The sequence below is a fragment of the Danio rerio genome, chromosome 22 (genome assembly GCF_049306965.1).
Source record: "Danio rerio strain Tuebingen ecotype United States chromosome 22, GRCz12tu, whole genome shotgun sequence".
NCBI lineage: Eukaryota > Metazoa > Chordata > Actinopteri > Cypriniformes > Danionidae > Danio > Danio rerio.
The window spans coordinates 18,866,191-18,884,082 of record NC_133197.1 but is presented as its reverse complement, the minus strand read 5'-3'; the positions used below and the strand labels follow the sequence as shown (position 1 = coordinate 18,884,082).

General features: G+C 36.0%; 1 protein-coding gene across 1 annotated transcript; it reads right to left on the bottom strand.

Moving 5' to 3' along the window:
• Nucleotides 1-88: 88 nt before the first annotated feature.
• LOC137488920 (duodenase-1-like) lies at nt 89-5,345 on the bottom strand. The gene is made up of 5 exons (XM_068216457.2): nt 5,282-5,345; nt 5,042-5,186; nt 4,102-4,249; nt 3,734-3,985; nt 89-3,566 (listed from the first exon to the last, which is right to left on the bottom strand). The coding sequence occupies exons 1-5, from the start codon at nt 5,343-5,345 to the stop codon at nt 3,408-3,410; spliced, it is 768 nt and encodes a 255-aa protein (XP_068072558.2). The 3' UTR covers nt 89-3,407.
• Nucleotides 5,346-17,892: the final 12,547 nt, after the last annotated feature.

The window sequence follows — 17,892 nt, the reverse complement described above, 5'->3', positions numbered from 1 at the left end:
AACTTCAAAGTAATACAGTTTTATATATTTACCTTCAGCCCACAGCTCTCAATCAGGTTGTGTTTTAGCCTTTTTTTTTTTTTTTTTTAAAGAAAATGTCTGGGCAGAATTGGCACCTCTGATCCAGGCCAATTTTACTTTACTTTATCTATAAATATTAGTGGCTGACCTTTGTGGTGAGTTTATTAGCCCAATTACATTATTTTATTTAGTCCAAAATCAAAGTTGATAGTACGAGGTTTGGCTTCTGTGCGGTTCACTAGACTGACATGCACATACGCTGAGAGAGATCAGATCGAAGTCATTTTTAAAATCATTTGATCAGTCTTACCACTGAAGGTCAGGTGTAGCAACAGGAAAGTCAGCAGGAGAGATGATGATCTTCATGATGAAGACTTTGACTGACTCTCAATGATACCTTTTATATAACGAGAGAACTAGGCACGTTCAGCTTCCCTAATAGTTTTTCTTTCATTTTGTGGTATAGAAAGCGGTACTCTGATGGTAAAACTTCATTGTGGCTTAAATGAAGGTGGCATGACTAAAACCATCCGACAGTGCAGCCTTTTGTAACAAAGTAGCATATTCTAGCCATTAATAGCATGAGATTAAAAAACCCTTACGGTAATTTTAGTCAATTATAAACTTTATTTTAAGTGACGAATCGATGAATGTGTTTTCAGCATATTCGTTCATATTTCACAGTCCGAATTTACAGATATATTTATGGGTGTTTTTTCAGTCTGTACCACTAGAGGGCGCACTAAACTTGTGCAAACGAGCTGAGATACCCAAACCAGGGCCCACGGGCCAAAGTTGTCCCATTTATTCAAGTGGTGCCAGAAGGAAAATGATTGGGGAGGGTTGGGAAATGCCTTTAACAGAGAATCTCATTACTATGTTAATTTAACATTTTGTTTATTTGTTTTAATGTTGATTCACAAAAAAAGCAAACTTAACTCAAATGTTAAATGAACCAGATTTTTAAAGGATGTAAATGCTGTCACTTAACCAATAGAGGACAAAGCTAAAGACATCAGCAGGTAAATCAAGGCTAAGGCAGGTTCAGCAGGACTAGTATAGTCACCTTATTCTCCGCCGACCAGCGGGCGCTGCCATTTGAATCTTTTTGGCTTGAGAGTTCCAGTCTCATTCACTTCCATTCATTTTTTGACGTTTAAAACTGCTCGTTACGCTGCTTGATGTTGCAATTTGATATATTCTTATTATATTATTCTACTTGGTCTGCATAGTCATGCAAACATTTGTTTGTAGAGCAAGTAGTTTTACCGTTTTCTGCCGTTTATTATTCCTAGTCATTTCTCCCATAGGCGACTGAATCGGAAGTTCTAAGACAATCGTCAAAACAGGCGCACTTCCGCATTTTAGAATAAGGTCAATAAAATAATACACATTCTCAAAAACATGTAATGCATTAGTAAATATGGCTGAAGTAATCTTTACCTTTTATTTCCAGCTATTATGAAATAATTTAGGAAAAATTGTATTAACTCGGCCCACAGCTCTCAATCAAGCTTAGATTCTTTCCCCTTCATTAGAAAAAGTTTGGGCACCCCTTAGGTAGAAAAATCCAATTTTGTTGCATATGCCGTTCAATACATTTTCTATAGGCTGCTACATTGAGCTATTTGATGCCTTTGAAATTAATGTGGTAAAAGTTCACAGCCATTTTAGCAATATCAGTTATTTAAGTTTGAGCGCCAACCACAAGTGTCAACTGAAAGCAGTGGGGAATCAAAATCTGAGAAAAAAAAATGCAGGCAATGTGTGAAATACAAAGTATTTTTTGACAGAGAATAAACAGTTATGATGGATTTATACTCTTGGTGCTATTTGTGAGATCTAAGTTGACCATATGTCATCAGCCTTTTGTTAATATGCTATTTTCCATTTAATATTGTGATAGTAATAATACTAAAGCCATTGGCCAGCCTAGTGAAAAGGGGGGTTCTTTTTTCTCAAAGACTGGACCTTTTTGCAGTTATTTGACTAATTTTCCATTTAATTATGGGATCAAATACTGCATTATAGTGAGATTTTAAACACTTTTTATTGCTAAATTAGCTTGCCGCATGGTCACTCAGATCAAATTTACTGGGTTCTAGAAAATAGAGGTGAATTTGAAAAATTCTTTTGTTTGTGTATCCATGTATAATTAGTGTAATTTCCTGATTTTGATAAATTGTAAAATTGCAGTTTATTTAGTTTAATGCATTAAGCTGCTTCTATTTGAAACATACTTTGTAGTCTGTAGATACACTTGTGCTTCTGTTTTAGGTCTTTCTTGAAACGGCAAGAGTAGTTTTACACCTTTGAAATGGATGTGGTGAACTTTCACAGCAATTGTAGCAGGATCAGCTATTTAGATTCTAGGTGTCAAATGAAACCACTGGCCAAAAAAAAAAAAAAAAAAAAAAAAACTGCACACAAAATTGCAAACATACTTTGACTAAGAACAATCAGTTATTATGACAGAATTAAGTATGAAATATTTTCTTTATTTGAGATCTGGAAGTATTGTAGACCATGTCTTCAGCTTTTGGACAATATACCAGCTTTCAATAATAACAATAAAGGTAATAATAAAACATTTAGTTTGATGAGTGCCATCAACACATAGATTAAAAAAGATAAAACATTAAGATACATTTTTATTTAACTTTGTTTTCCCACTTGATTATGAATTATTATATATAGCCCCCTGTACATTTTTCCCCCAATTTCTCTTTAATGGAGAGAATGTTTTTCAGCACATTTCTAAACATAATAGTTTTAATAATTCATTTCTAATAATCGATTTACTTTATCTTTGCCATGATGACAGCAAATAATATTTTACTAGATATTTTTCAAGACACTTCTATACAGCTTAAAGTGACATTCAAAGGCTTAGCTAGGTTAATTAGGTTTACTAGGCAGGTTAGGGTAATTACGCAAAGTTATTGTAATCCAATGGTTTGTTCTGACTATTAAAAAATAGCTTAAAGAAGCTAATAATTTTGACCTTAAAATGGTTGCTAAAAAATGAAAAACATTTTATTCTAGCTGAAATAAAACAAATAAAACTTTCTCTAGAAGAAAAAATATTATTAGACATACTGTGTAAATTTCCTCACTAAACATCACTTGGGAAATATTTAAAAAGGAAAAACAAATTCAAAGGGGGGCTAAAAATTCTGACTTCAACTGTATGTGAGGATGACAATATAAATTCTTGTAATCTACATGTACAAGTGCGCTGCATTCTACAGTTACTGCAATTTCATTCAACTGTTGCATGAATGGCAATTTGACTTGTTTAACAACGCTTGATGCTTTTATTAGAAGACGTAAACACCGTTGAACAGTTCAAGACATTTTTGCACTGCACATTTTTTGTTATGCAGTCAAATATCCCTTTTAATTATATTGTTGATCCACGGAAGAAATGCTGAAATGTTAGTATACACATTAGGATATTGAGGTGAATTGCAGAGACCAGTCTTTACAAAAGATGCGATACCAACAGCAGTGTCTCCACAAACCAAAGGGCCTCCTGAATCCCCCTGTTAAAAAACACAGCGCAGTGAATCACCCATCTCTTTTTAGCATTACATCATGTAATGTAAAGCACTATATTGAGGTAGTAAAAAAAACGATGGTAGCACATTTAATATACCATGTAGTACAGTATAATAAAAATATATATTATTATTTTTTTATTTTTACATACACTGCAGCTTCCTCCATTGCCGTATACACACATCATCTGTGAGGGTAAGAAGTCTGATTGCCATCTCTCTTTACACTTTGCGTTGTTCATGATCTTCACATTTGTTTCCATGAGGACTGGACTTGGCGTTCCATTAAAAACAGAACTTCCCCAACCTGCAACCCTGCAAACCGGATCTTTATTGATGTCTCCATTTTCTTTTGGTATGGAGATCCAACTTACAGTTTGGCTTCTTGTGATCCTTTTCTTTAGCTGCCCCAAACAAATCACCGAAAGACAGAGTCAGTGGTTAAATGGTCAAGAATCATATATTACATCAGGCCTGTTTGTCTATTTTTTGTTTTTGTTTGGTTTTTTGTTTTTGTTACCTTTAACAGCATGATGTCATTTACATATCTTGGTCTATCATAATAATCCAGATGCTTGTAATAAGACTCCACTCCGATCCGTTCGGCTCCTTGGCTCATATTTTTTAGGTTATGTGCACCAACAATGATTGTCAAATATAGAGTAGTGCTGCAAGAAACATTAAGCATTTCTCAACTGGTTTCTTTTTAACGGTAACACTTTACAATAATAGTACAATAATACATGAATAATTATGTTAATATGTAAACTAAACATTACTATATTATTAACTGATGATGAGTCAAGGCGCTAATCATGAACTAACTATGATTCACATGAGTTCATGTTTGAATAATGGCTACTATAATAAGTTGTTAGTTCATGATTGTTTGTTAATTATTGGACCAAATTAGTTTTTAATTAATTTAACCATCATGAACTCATGAGCTGTTAATGTATAATTGTGTCATGACTTTACTTGGAGGGGCACTTCATCCATAACTCATTCTTAATTACTTATAAACCGTTTACGCACATCCAACTATAGTGTATTTACACTGAATAACAATAGAAAAGAGTTCTGTCATCATAAACGTGAACAGTTTTAACACAGTTCATGGGTAGTTTAGGATGAGTTAATGGTGATGTGCCCCCTAAGTAAAGTCATGACATAATTATACTTTAACATGTCATGAGTTCATGTTGGTTCATTTAGCATTAGCATTAACAACATCTACTAACAAGTAATTAAGGCAGCTGTTATTTACACACAAACTCTTGCGATTTATGTTGTAGTTAAAGTTAGTTTATGATTAGGACATGCCTTAACTCGTCATTAATTCATAATAACATAATGTTTAGCCTTTGTGTTATCCTTTAATCCCCCAGAAAAGGTTGTGAATGCAATTAACCATTTATTAGTTTTAACACTTTATTTAATAGACATAACCACAGTCTTACTTGGTTCTGCAATGTGCAGCGGTCAACACAAACGCTTCATTAATGAGGAATCCACCACAGATATGATGCCCTTTATACTGAACAGAAACCATGTAAGGTCTGGAATGAGGTGTTGCTTCATTGCCGTTCACTATACCCACATGAGCTGAGAAATAGAGTAGTCAGTCATATTATTCAGCACACACTCAATTAAAGTTACCAAAATTCAGAAGAACATTTTGTTGTGTAATCATGTCTCACCAGTGAAAGTCAACCGTGGCGGCAGAGAAACCAGCAGGAGCAGAGAGATGATGACCATGGTCATGGTGAAGACTACCAGTAAATGTTTGCAGAAGAAGCAGATTAAATATAAGAGTGAGCGGAGAATGTTTTTCAGCTTGTGACGTCAGTGATGCTAACCATATGAATTCTTGGTAACCCTTGTAGTTTCATGTCTAAAATGACACTTGAGATGTTTAATCTTCTCATCTGGCTAGCACCAAAACTGATGATGAAGTGTGAAAAAAAAAAGTTCCTCTATGACAAGTCAGCTTATTGAGTGGATACTTTTGTAATACTCTAAATTTATTTTAGGTACTTATATTTTTTATATAGTGCTTTTTATAGACACTCAAAGTACTTTACACAATGGAGGGAATCTTCTTATCCACCACCAGTGTGCAGCATCTACCTGGAGGAAGCAACGGCAGCCATACTGCACCAGACCCCACACCACACAGCAGCTGACTGGTGGAGAGGAAACAGAGTGATGAAGCCAATAATGGTATAGGGATAGTTAGGAGGCCATGATGGACAGATGCCAGTGGGCAAATTTGGCCAGGATGCCGGACTTAACTCCTACTCTTTTTTGAAGGACATCCTGGGATCAACATCCTGGGCCTCAGTTTAACGTCTCATCCGAAAGACGGCACTCACTGAGCAGTATTGAGTTCCCATCAATATACTGGGGCGTTAGGACCCACACAGACTGCAGTTTAAGCACGCCCTGTTGTTCATATACTATACTAAATAATCCACCATTTGTTTTACACAGCCCTTTCTAGACGTCCTTCCAGATGCAACCCATTACTGGGAAACACCCATGCACTCTCACATGCACACACATACACTGCGGCCAAATTAGTGTATTCAATTCACCTATAGTGCATGTCTTTGGACGTGTGTAGCAAACCGGAGCACCCAGAGGAAACTCATGCCAACATGGGGTGAACATGCAAACTTCACACAGAAATTGCCAACTGACCCAGCCAGGACTCGAACCAGCGACCTTCTTGCTGTGGTGCTAACTACTGAGCCACCGTGTCACCTAAATGTCAACCTTCTTAATTCCATAATTTTTAATAATGGTGATAATATATATATATATATATATATATATATATATATATATATATATATATATATATATATATATATATATATATATATATATATATATTTTTTTTTTTTTTTTTTTTTTTTTTTTTGTGTCACAGATTCAAGATGAAAAGAATTCTGTTTACATATTTTGTCCACATATGACATATGCACAACAAATGAGACAAATTAAAAGGAAAAATAAAATAATAATAATAAAAAGACACCCACACACATAACAAGCAAACTTGTTACAAAGACCTATTTAAAGAGCAGAGTATGATGACAAAGCATGTTAAACATTACAGAAATGATACATTATTATGAGAGTTTTTTTTTTCAAGGTAACAGATAAAAGGATTCAAAATTTTGTCAAATTGTTCAAGTTTTCATTTAAAATGGTATCTAAATCACTCCAAATGTAACATAGAGGCAATTTTTCCAAGCCACTGTTTACACAGTTTACATGTGGGGGATTCCTTTTTCCCCAGAACAGTAGCAGTAGCTTCTTGGCAGTAGTTAAGCTGTATGAGAGCAATGCATGTTGTGTATTTGACAACAAATGCGTTTGTTCAGAGAATCCAAGAATTACAAGCACTGGATCTGGTTGTAATTGCAACTTTAACATCTCGGTAAGCACTTCAAAAATTCCATTCCAATAATTCTGTATCTTAGAACAAAAAACTAAAACTGTTAGATAGATCCACATCTGATGAATTACATTTGTCATAAAAAGGTGAAATATTTTGGAAGATTCTATGTAGTTTTTTCTTTGAATAATGTAACCTTTGAACTATTTTAAATTGAATAAGACAATGTCTTGAATTAATAGAGTCTTTATTAATATCCTCCAAACCTGATTGCCATATTTTTTCTGAAATTTCCACTCCCAAGTCTTTCTCCCACTCTTCCTTAAATCATTTTGTGGAGGGGGAAGTAACATATTGTAGTTGTTCATTAATTATTGATAACGCTTTTTACTACCTTTACACCAATCTAGGCATTTGTCAATGATTTAAGGGGGTGTACTATCTAATGAAGACGTATGGGCATATATGTAGTTCCTAATCTATAAAAATCTGAAAAAAAAAAAAAAAAAAGATTCTGAGGGAATTTAAATTTCTGCTGTAATTGGTTAAATGAAGCTAGATTTCCGTCAGCAAAAAGATCTTCTAAAAAAAAAAAAAAGACTTTTTGTAGCATAACCGTTTATGAGTTCAAAATGTGTTCTTTGTGTTGTAATGCACTTTTCTGTCAAAAGAGGGCTCAATAAACATACAGCTGCACTCCAAATGATTAGCCTGTGATATTTTGTTAATTTTCAAATATTTCCTAAGCACTGATCAACACATTTTTGAACATAATATTTTTAGTAACTCATTTATTTTGTCTTTGCCATAGCTACAGAACATAATATTAGTTATTTTGCAAGATACTATTATTCAGCTTAAAGTGCAATCAAAGGCTTAACTAGTTTATTTGTAATATTTCTGACACTTTTATAATTTCATTAGTTTCTTCATCTCTTCATGTTTTGAAGCATAGTGATTTGGGTACAAAAATGATTAATGAATGGCCTTACTATTTTAATTTCAGGTGCTTATAGCATTGTGTGTGTTTGCAACCCTGTCCCCTTCTTATGTGAATAAGGTCTGAGATTTTTAAGCCCTATTTAGGGTTTTGGTTGATTAGACCATAAGCTGAAGTGGGGCATTTTAATTTTTTTTTATTTTACTTTGTTTTGGGTTTTTTTTTTTTTTTTGGAGGGGGGGTCATGATCACCAGCGATCTAACCACCAGAGTTCGCTGGTAAACATTGGCTGCATCTGAAACCACCTACCACTCAGGTGCTGCATTTGAATTTAAACGTACTACACAGCCATAAGAAAAGTATATTCTATACAGTACGAAATTGAAAAGTATGAATGGAATTCGGACGTACTAAATCTGACATTTTGTCATGGTCATGTGACCTACCTGCATTAGCTGTGTTGCTTCAGTTCCATTCATAAATTCTCTCGCAGGGCATCATGGGATAGCGCAGCATGCATGGAATGCGCACTTCAGAATCTTGCAGGTAGTAGTAAGTCGTCCGGTTATTTCTCGCATACTGATTTTCGAATTCTATGAATTTGGACATACTACTCGGCTCGCATACTGATTTAGTGTACTATATAGTCTGGAAGTATGCAAACTACAAATCCACCATGTTATGGACTACAGAACCCAGTCATGCAACACACAAAACCGGTTCCTGATCCTGACTGATTGCAAACACAGCTGATGCTGCTCAAGTACTGATTACACACACATTTTTACAGCTCACTTTGAGATACTCATTGCTGAGTCTTGTTATCTGTTTAAGTAACATTACAACATTTTCCTTGCCTTCCGTGTTGTGAACCTTTACTTTGTTTTGTTTGATTATTCCTGTATGCTGCCTGACTTTGACCATTTGCCTGCTATTTCGACTACGACTCTGGATTGCCCTCATACATCTGTTTGCTCCAGTGTTTATCATTGCTTGCCTGACTGCATGTGGATCCGCAATTCAGTTGTTAATGTCACTTCCCTGGTTACATTTACATAATAGTTCATCCAAAACTGAAAATATACTCAGTTTACCCACCCTCTAACATTTTTTTTTTGTTTTGTTTTTTTACGTGGACTGAACATAATAAATTACTTTTTTTGAGTAATGTTTGCCTTTTTTTGTTTATTAAACACAAAAAAGGATAGAAAAACTGGAAACCTGTGACTCTGGATGTCAATCGTTACTGTTTTTCAGCTTTGTGTATCCCGTTAAGATCTATAATTGTGTAAAATAGCATGCACCTTTTATTAACGATCGCAAAAGGAGACAACAGATAACAATAAAAAACAACACAGCACAAAGCACATAATTTTTTAATTAATTGATTCATTCATTCATTTTCTTTTCTACTTAGTTCCTTTATTAATCCAGGGTCGTCACAGCGGAATGAACCGCCAACTTATCCAGTACGTTTTTACGCAGCACATGCCCTTCCAGCCGCAGCTCATCTTTGTGAAATATTCACAAACACTCATTCACACACACTCTCACACACTACAGACAATTTAGCCCACCAAATTCACTTGTACCACATTGTCTTTGGACTGTGGGGGAAAACCGGAGCACCCGGAGAAAACCCAAGCGAACGCAGGGAGAACATGCAAACTCCACACAGAAACACCAACAGACCCAGCCAAGGCTCGAACCAGCGACCTTCTTGCTGTGAGGTGACAGTACTACCCATTGCACCACTGCATTGCCCATCATTTTTTAACATTTTAAATAAATGAAAAAAGGGGAAGCGTGGTGGCGCAGTGGGTAGCACAATTGCCTCACAGCAAGAAGGTCGCTGGTTTGAGCCCCCTGTCTTTGCGCGGGTTTACTCCGGATGCTCCGGTTTTACCCCACAAATCCAAAAGCATGTGGTATAGATGAATTGGGTAAGCTAATTTGTCTGTGGTGTATGTGTGTGAATAAGTGTGTATGGATGTTTTACAGTGATGGGTTGCAGCTGGAAGGGCATCCATTGCAAAAAAAATGTGCTGGAAAAGTTGGTGGTTCATACTGTTGTGGCGTCCCCAGATTAATAAAGGGACTAAGCCAAAAAGAAGATAAATAAGTGAAGATAATTTTAGATGTACAGATTACACCTCTACATCACATCATATAATGTTTAAGCATTAGGTCAGTAGATAGAGAGTATGTGGTCTTTTTGAACACATTCAAACACAAGAGCATTTACACTAGCAATCCAGCCAAATTAGTTTTTCACTACTAAGTGGTCAAAAGTTTACAAACTAGAAATGTTTCAGAACCCATTTACGTGATTTTAGCATTTTTTATTCATTTGTGGACAGATTGTCAAAAGTGTATCTTAAAGGGATAGGTCACCCCAAATAAAATCTATCTCATCATTTATTCTTTTGTGTGATATTAAACCTTTATGAGATTCTTTCTTTGGTTGAACACAAAAGAAGATATTTTGAAGAATGGTGGTTGCTGTTACCCATTGCCATCCATGGTAAAAACAAAATTACAATGGAAGTCAATGGGTCCGAGCAACCAGCATTTAAAAAAAATATATATATTTTTTGTGTTCAACACAAGAAACAAACATATAAATATATATATTTTAAAATATAATGACAATTTTTATTATTGGGTGAACTATCCCTTTAATACCAGGTGTAAACAAAGTCTAGTTGCATAAATACCAGCATTTTGTTTAGGTTTCTTGTTGTGGTGTGATAAAAGGAATCCAAACAAACACAAATTGTCCTGATGTCTGCCAGCATTCACCTCATCTCTCATGTAAATGCTATTAGTAACCTACATTCATTAACATATCTGGAAATGAGAAGACTCAGACAAATCCAGCACGCACGTCTGATACAGCCATCAGTATCAAACTAACTTCATTGTCAGACTTAATAGTGACAGACAGAGAACTGAGGCTGAAACCTCATTGGCTAACGCACCCACAGAGTCTAATACTAACCCAATGGAAAGAGTCCAAAATAAATGGCCTGTTCACGGCTAGACAAGCTTATTTTACAAATGTGTTAGATTGGAGGAAAAGAAACTGATGAAAACCTAACTTTAAACATTCAGCAAGGGGGAAAATCTCCAACCTTTGAGCTGCTGAGAAACAGTGCAGATGGTGACAAAAAACAGAAGATTTGAATATTTACCTTTCTCATATGCAGACCTGTGGCAAAGGTTTGGCTCAGTTGAGTATTCCTGCCAGTTTTAATCCTGTCAGTGGAATAGCAGACTAAAATGTTAGGCTAAATGTTAGTGATTAATGTTAAATGTTAAACATCTGTGTGAAATCAAAATTTACAATGTTTATTTTTACATGCTCACGTTGTTATTTTTATGTCAACAATGAATCTATGTAAGTAAATGTTTGTTTTGCTAATCTTCAATCAAAGTCTAACCATTTGCGTATGCATTAGTGGCAGTCCTTCTCTTTTGACGTCAGTTTGACGGCTTCAACCACAATATTTTTAACCACAAATCTTCTTATAGGGATTTAAGCACAGAAATGAGAATTTCTGAATGGAACACGGTGTTTAACACCTTACAAATTCAATTACAAATTACAAATACCCTCTTTCATTTCGTAGTTGCCAGTTGTAAGCACTATCATGGAAGTTTATGGTAATGTGGTCGATGTTACGCTCTCGCAATCTCTCTCTCTCTCTCTCTCTCTCTCTCTCTCTCTCTCTCTCTCTCTCGTTAACATGCTTAAATACTTGTGCTATGTGATAAAATAAAAGCGTATTTAGTCCACGTTGGACTGCTGAAGTCTGTTCTAAAATTAGAGTTTCAGACTTGTTGTTATTAGCTATGGTTTTTAATAATACGCGACTCGCATCGACAGGTGAAAATCCGATCTACCTAATTACACTGCAGACCCGAGAGCACAGTTCCAATTCCTATCGAATAAGTTTCCACATATGAACGAGGCCTGAATCTGATTTGAGTAAGTTGGAATCCATGTGATTTGTTCCTGCTTACACGTACACGGGCCATATCCGATCTGTGCCACATGGGGGGAAAAAATTGGAATTGAGTCACTTGAGCAGTGTAAATGCGGCCTTAGTCTATTAATGCTTCTGAAGTGGCAGATGCAATTATCTCCCTCGTTCGTGCTTTCCTCTTTGTTTGTTTTTTAATGTGTGCGTTCTGCATTGTTCGGCTGCGCAATTCGGATTGGGCAGAACGAAAGTGTGCTCACTCAATTTGCTAGTAAGTCTACCACACACCGATGGCAGTCACACATTTTCTCTGAGTGGAGGAAGTTAAATAATACATAGCACATATCGCAGGCTATTGGATTAGCTAATCGCAACATTTCAAATTGCGAATGAGATTTGATTAATCACACAGCCTTAGTAGTTGTGTTTAGACATTAGATATGATAAGTGATGTAGCATAAAATTTTAATTTTGTAGTAATAACCATTGAATATCTTAATGATAAGCAGGTAATAAGCTAGTAGCTAATAGTGTAAATTGTTACTAAAACTAAAAGTGTTAGCGATTTCTTTATTCTGTGATTTGAAACCATGGGCTCTATTTTGAGCGCAAAACGCAGGGCGCAAACGCTTTCAGGGCATGTCAGAATGTATTTTTGCTAATTTAAGGACTGGAAAATCCGCTTTGTGCCATGGCGCATGCTCTGAAAGGGTTGAGTTTATTTTCCTAATGAGTTATAGGTGTGTTTTGAGAATAAACCAATTTGAGTCTCATCTCCCATTCCCTTTGAGAGCCAGCTGCGTTGCGCCATAAACGCATTCGCTATTAATAGGACGCAAAGTAAGTCTAAGTGGAAAAACATTTCACTAGCAAACAGTTAACAGTTATTTTTAACAGAAAACTGTTAAACAGAGCATCTACTGCGTGAGAATGAGAGATAATGGAACTACTTTCACTTTCGCTCTTGGATAGGGAAACCTTTATGCACAGACATCAATTAGTCTATAAATAAATAATTTTGTTTGTTAAGCGCAATTATTCGTTTCAAAACTATTTCTAAATTCAGTTCTAATTTCCAGCAAACGAATAAATGAACAATAATAACAAAGTGTGCTCAAAAACCTGAGTTATATCCTAAAACACATGCTGTGCCCCTTATGGTCTAAAACCTGACAGGTGGGCAAATATAAGCTTGTTTTTAATAAAACAAATATAATTATGGATATAATAAATAATACTGCTGATAATAATAACATTATACAAAAGCAAATTGTTATGAATAAACTGAAAGAGATGAAGAAGGCATAAAAGCAGTGGTTTTTCATATTTATGTAGGCTAGAAAATAATGTTTTGTAATATTTTAATCCTTTATATTTATATCCTATATCTATTCTTATTATATCCTATATATATATATCCTTAATATTAAATTTTTTTCATATGTAGAGATATTTGCCTATTGCTCTCTTGTGCGTATTAAGCAGTGCGTAAGCAAGGCGCAACTCTGCGCCGGTAGTTTAGACCGGGTTTGTTTTGGCCAAAGAAAAATCTATTTTAGTTTCTTAAAATAGCGACCCGCCAGCAGTGCGCCTCAGAACACCTTCCTTTTTAGACCAGAACGCCTGGACGCACATATGAGCGCTAATGCATTTGCTATTTAAACAGCGTAGCGCAACACCTCAAAACCACTCTTATGCCAAGCTAAATCTACCAAACAAGTATTGCGCCGTGCCTTGCGCCACATTGCGCTGGGTTTATGATAGGGCCCCAAGTCTGGTCACAAAAAGAAGCTATTTCAAACACTGGACTGCAATGAAGGGAGTAAATGTACAGTACATTAGTAACTCTCGGTTTGTACACAAGCTCAAACACGCACAAAACTGTATCACACACTTGGTAACACTTTACTATAAGGTTCATTAGTGAATGCATTTACTAACATGAACTAATCATGAACAACACTTGTACAGCATTTATTAATCATAATTGAACATTCACAAATGCATTATTAACATGCTTGTTAACATTAGTTGATGCACCATGAGTTAACATGAACTAACAATGAACTACTGTATTTTCATTAACTAACGTTAACTAACATGAACAAATACAGTAGTAAATGTATTGTTCATTGTTTGTTCATGTTAGTAAATGCATTAATTAACATTAACTAGTGAACCTTATTGTAAAGTGTGACCATCCAACTTCTACCTTACTATAAATAAACAGCTAATTTGTAGTTTATTAAGCTACAATGTTTGTTAATACAGCAAATTGTGACCTAAAGTGTTACCATATGAACCCCAATCCATCACAATCCCCAACATCCAAAGACAGCTTCACAATGCTGACTGGGATGATAGCCAATAAACGGCCTGCTTCAACTGCTCAAAACTTATAACAATGGACAGCAACCCCTCCTCATGGCAGCCTGCTCAGTCCACTCGCCAGCGTTTGGCTTCCCTGCAGGCATTCTGGGAATGCCGAAAACGGTGCAGAAGGCAGGGGAGACTTTGTGGTGGCGGCACATACCGCGACAGTGGCATAGCAGGGTTCATGCAGGCAGCAACACACACACCACTGTAGTATTCACATGCGTCCAGTGGCTTCATAGTCAGACAGTGCTAATCCTCGAAGTGATGACAATCAACGCTATGATGATAGTCATGGAAGGAGAGCTACTGCGATGGTGCTGTACAATGTATTGTTTTAGCATCAACATTGAAATGTGTGCATCCTCAATAGTTCCATCACAGGATGATCAGAGTAAAATATACTGAACCACTTTGAAAAAAGACTGACTGTGATATAAACGGAAAAACTATAAAAATGGTTAATTGGTTAACACCAAGTTTCCTTAATATATACAGTAAACAACTGTAAATTGACTTTCACAGAATTCCCAGCATAAGACTTTATTGCTTTTTGTTGACATTACTTGTTGATGTTACAGGGTTTTTCTCATCAGTGATGTACATTAGTTTTTTACTTTGCCTTATGTTAATAAATAATGTTTATTGCATTAAGTTAATTTTATGTGTGTTGCCTTGATGTTTAGTAGTTGTGTGAATGACATTCAACCTCTTCCATATATTAGTACAGTATGTTTCTCTCAACCCATGCTCTTTCTGATTAGTTACCCCTATGAATATTGTTGGAGAGTGCCAAAATACGTCCAAGGAGCTTAGTTTTTTTGCATTTTTTGTTTTCGTGAATCAGCCAGAGGCCACTGTGTATGATTTTTGAGACCTCAAATTTCTCTCGCGAGTGCCATTCGCACCTTCAGTTCCCGTGTAAATCCACCAGAGGCCACTGTCGACTGACTGATTGACTGACCCACCATCCTCCCCAACCGATAGTATTTTCAAAAGCACAGATTGACTAGCACCCTAAACCTAACTAACCTCTCAAATCCTCTGACGTACGCGACGAGCCACTGGACAAACACTGTTTTTTATCAGTGTAACAAAACTACGCAAGATGTTAGAACTGCCAAACTATGGTGTATAACAATAGTTTCTACTGTATTTGTTGCTATTCTGGCAACCACATCTGCCAGTTTTGAGAAGTTTTACAGATTTCTTCTTTTACTGAGCTGGAATCTCAGTTCAGAACTCTTGATTTGTCTCTGAAAAGTTAAGCCATAATATTAAAGAAATGTTTGCTTCATTGTGGCATTATATTGTATTTATCTATGCTTATCTATATATGCTTGTCTATTATGTTTTATGCAGATATGCTGCTCTACAAAATCACCACAATCAATAAAAAATCAAACAACAAAGGCTCATTCAGAAAACATAGCCTTATATACATTTCTAAAGATCGCCAAATATGTCCCACAAGGTCTGTTTTTGAGACCTCTAATTTCTCTCGCGAGTCTTCATTCGCGCCTGCTGTTCTCACTTAAATCCACGAGAGGCTGCTGTCGACTGAATGAATGAATGACTGACCGATCGACTGACCCACCTTCCCTTTTTTCTAAACCCAACCAATAGTATTTTCAAAAGCACTGATTGACCAGCCAACCCACTTCCCTAAACACAACCGACAGTTTTAAAAATTTATCTAGAAAAAGAAAAGACCCTGCCTGATTTTCACCACATTTTAAAATTTCAAAGCTCGCAATTTGTCAATTTTACCTAAAAGGATCAACGTTTCTAATCAAATCTTGACCAATCAACTGCTCTCTAGTATCTGATTTGCCCTGTCCCCTTTAAGATGCTTACATTTGCTTTTCATCTGATTTTAATTGACCTCATCACCCTAAACCCAACCAATAATGTTTTCAAAAGCAATCCAGAAAAAGAAAAGCCCTTACAGCTACCTGATTTTTACCACATTTTCATCTTTTAACACATTCCCCCCCTATTATTTATTTATTTAATTTTTTGGCTTCTGTTTTTGTCTTACCCTCCTTCTGGAACAGCTCTTCACAAGACTTGAACCCCATCATTGTGGTCATCTCCTCTCTGCATCTCAAGTCAGCAGACGTACAGTACATGGCCAGCTACTGGAAAACCTTGTAACAGCGGGAAAGCTATCCATATGGAGGTAATCGGTTAGCTGGTAAGCGGGAAAAGTAACAGTGTCATATCACCCCGTAGTGTTCCTTTTAAAGACAAAATGCAGCCATACATACTACATAATTCATGATCCCCACAAATGTATATACTGCTACATTTTCAGAATAAGCCTATGTTAAAATCAAAATAAATATATTTACATATCTTGCAGAAAAGCAAAGGACTACAATATTTATTTTTCCTTTATTGTGCAGCCTTAGACTGCAAAATGAACAAGGGGTTTCTGAAAGCAATACATACATATATATTTTTAAGCCTTGGAGTCAAGCAACAACTCATTTTAACTGCCGTCCTAAAATGGACATATTAGGACATATTAGCCTCAAAGTAAGGCTAAGCAATGGATGGATAAAATCAAATGCAGAAGTAGCTGGGAGGTAAAGAAATATTGAATTGCCTACAAATCTGGATCGATTTCAAAGCAACCCCCGAGAGTTGCCCCCAACAATAATTGAGGAGAATTTAGATTCTGTTCATTCTTGTCTCTAAATCAGCCAGTTCTCCGTGAGGCGAACTTGATTTACTTTGAAAACACTGAACAGGTTCACTGGTTATTAGTTGCAAATGTGGAACTCGCAGATGTTTTTCTTCTGGTTTTCGGGTCGATTACAAATGGGACGGGTGGAAAATACATCAAGAAAGAGTAGACAGGAGAAATAAAAGAGAAAAGACCAAAAATACAGCAGTTTATCACAGATTTCAATGATTGTGACAGTGATTTGAATAAATTAGTAACAGAGGGTCTGTGGAGTGGTTGAGAAACCTGTTGGAAACAAGTTTTTTATGATTTTTTTTTTATGAAGCTAGTGGCCAAATGATTGTAAGTGTAGTATAATACACAAACAGCCCAAAATAGAAATAACGTTTTTGACAGTTTGTTTTTTACTAGGGCGCAGAACACTATAGTTTGTGTAAATGAGGACAGCAAAATTAAATAACTGACGATTCATACCCAGAAATTCTTCATACAGTGGACTAAATACCAACAGGAAGTGAAAAAGTTGAAGCTAATGGTGGTCATGATCACCAGCGATCTAACCCAATCACTTTCACTTGGACTACAAATCCTGTCATGCACCACACACACACAGCTGTTCCGGTTCTCCTTTAATTACACACACAGCTAGAAGCTGCTCAAGTACTGATTACACAGACCCAATAAATGGCTCACTTTGACACTTTCATTGCTGAGTTTTGTTTGGTTATCCTTCAACATTACCGTGCATTCTTCTGGTCTAGTCTTTGTCTGTGTCTGACTCCTGCCTTGTTCTCTCATTTATGTTGTCTGCCGCCTGTATCAACCATTTGCCTGTGGCATGACTACACTTCTGATTTTGTCTATATATACCCATTAACCCGCATTTAACCATTGCCTAATACTAACAGTTGTC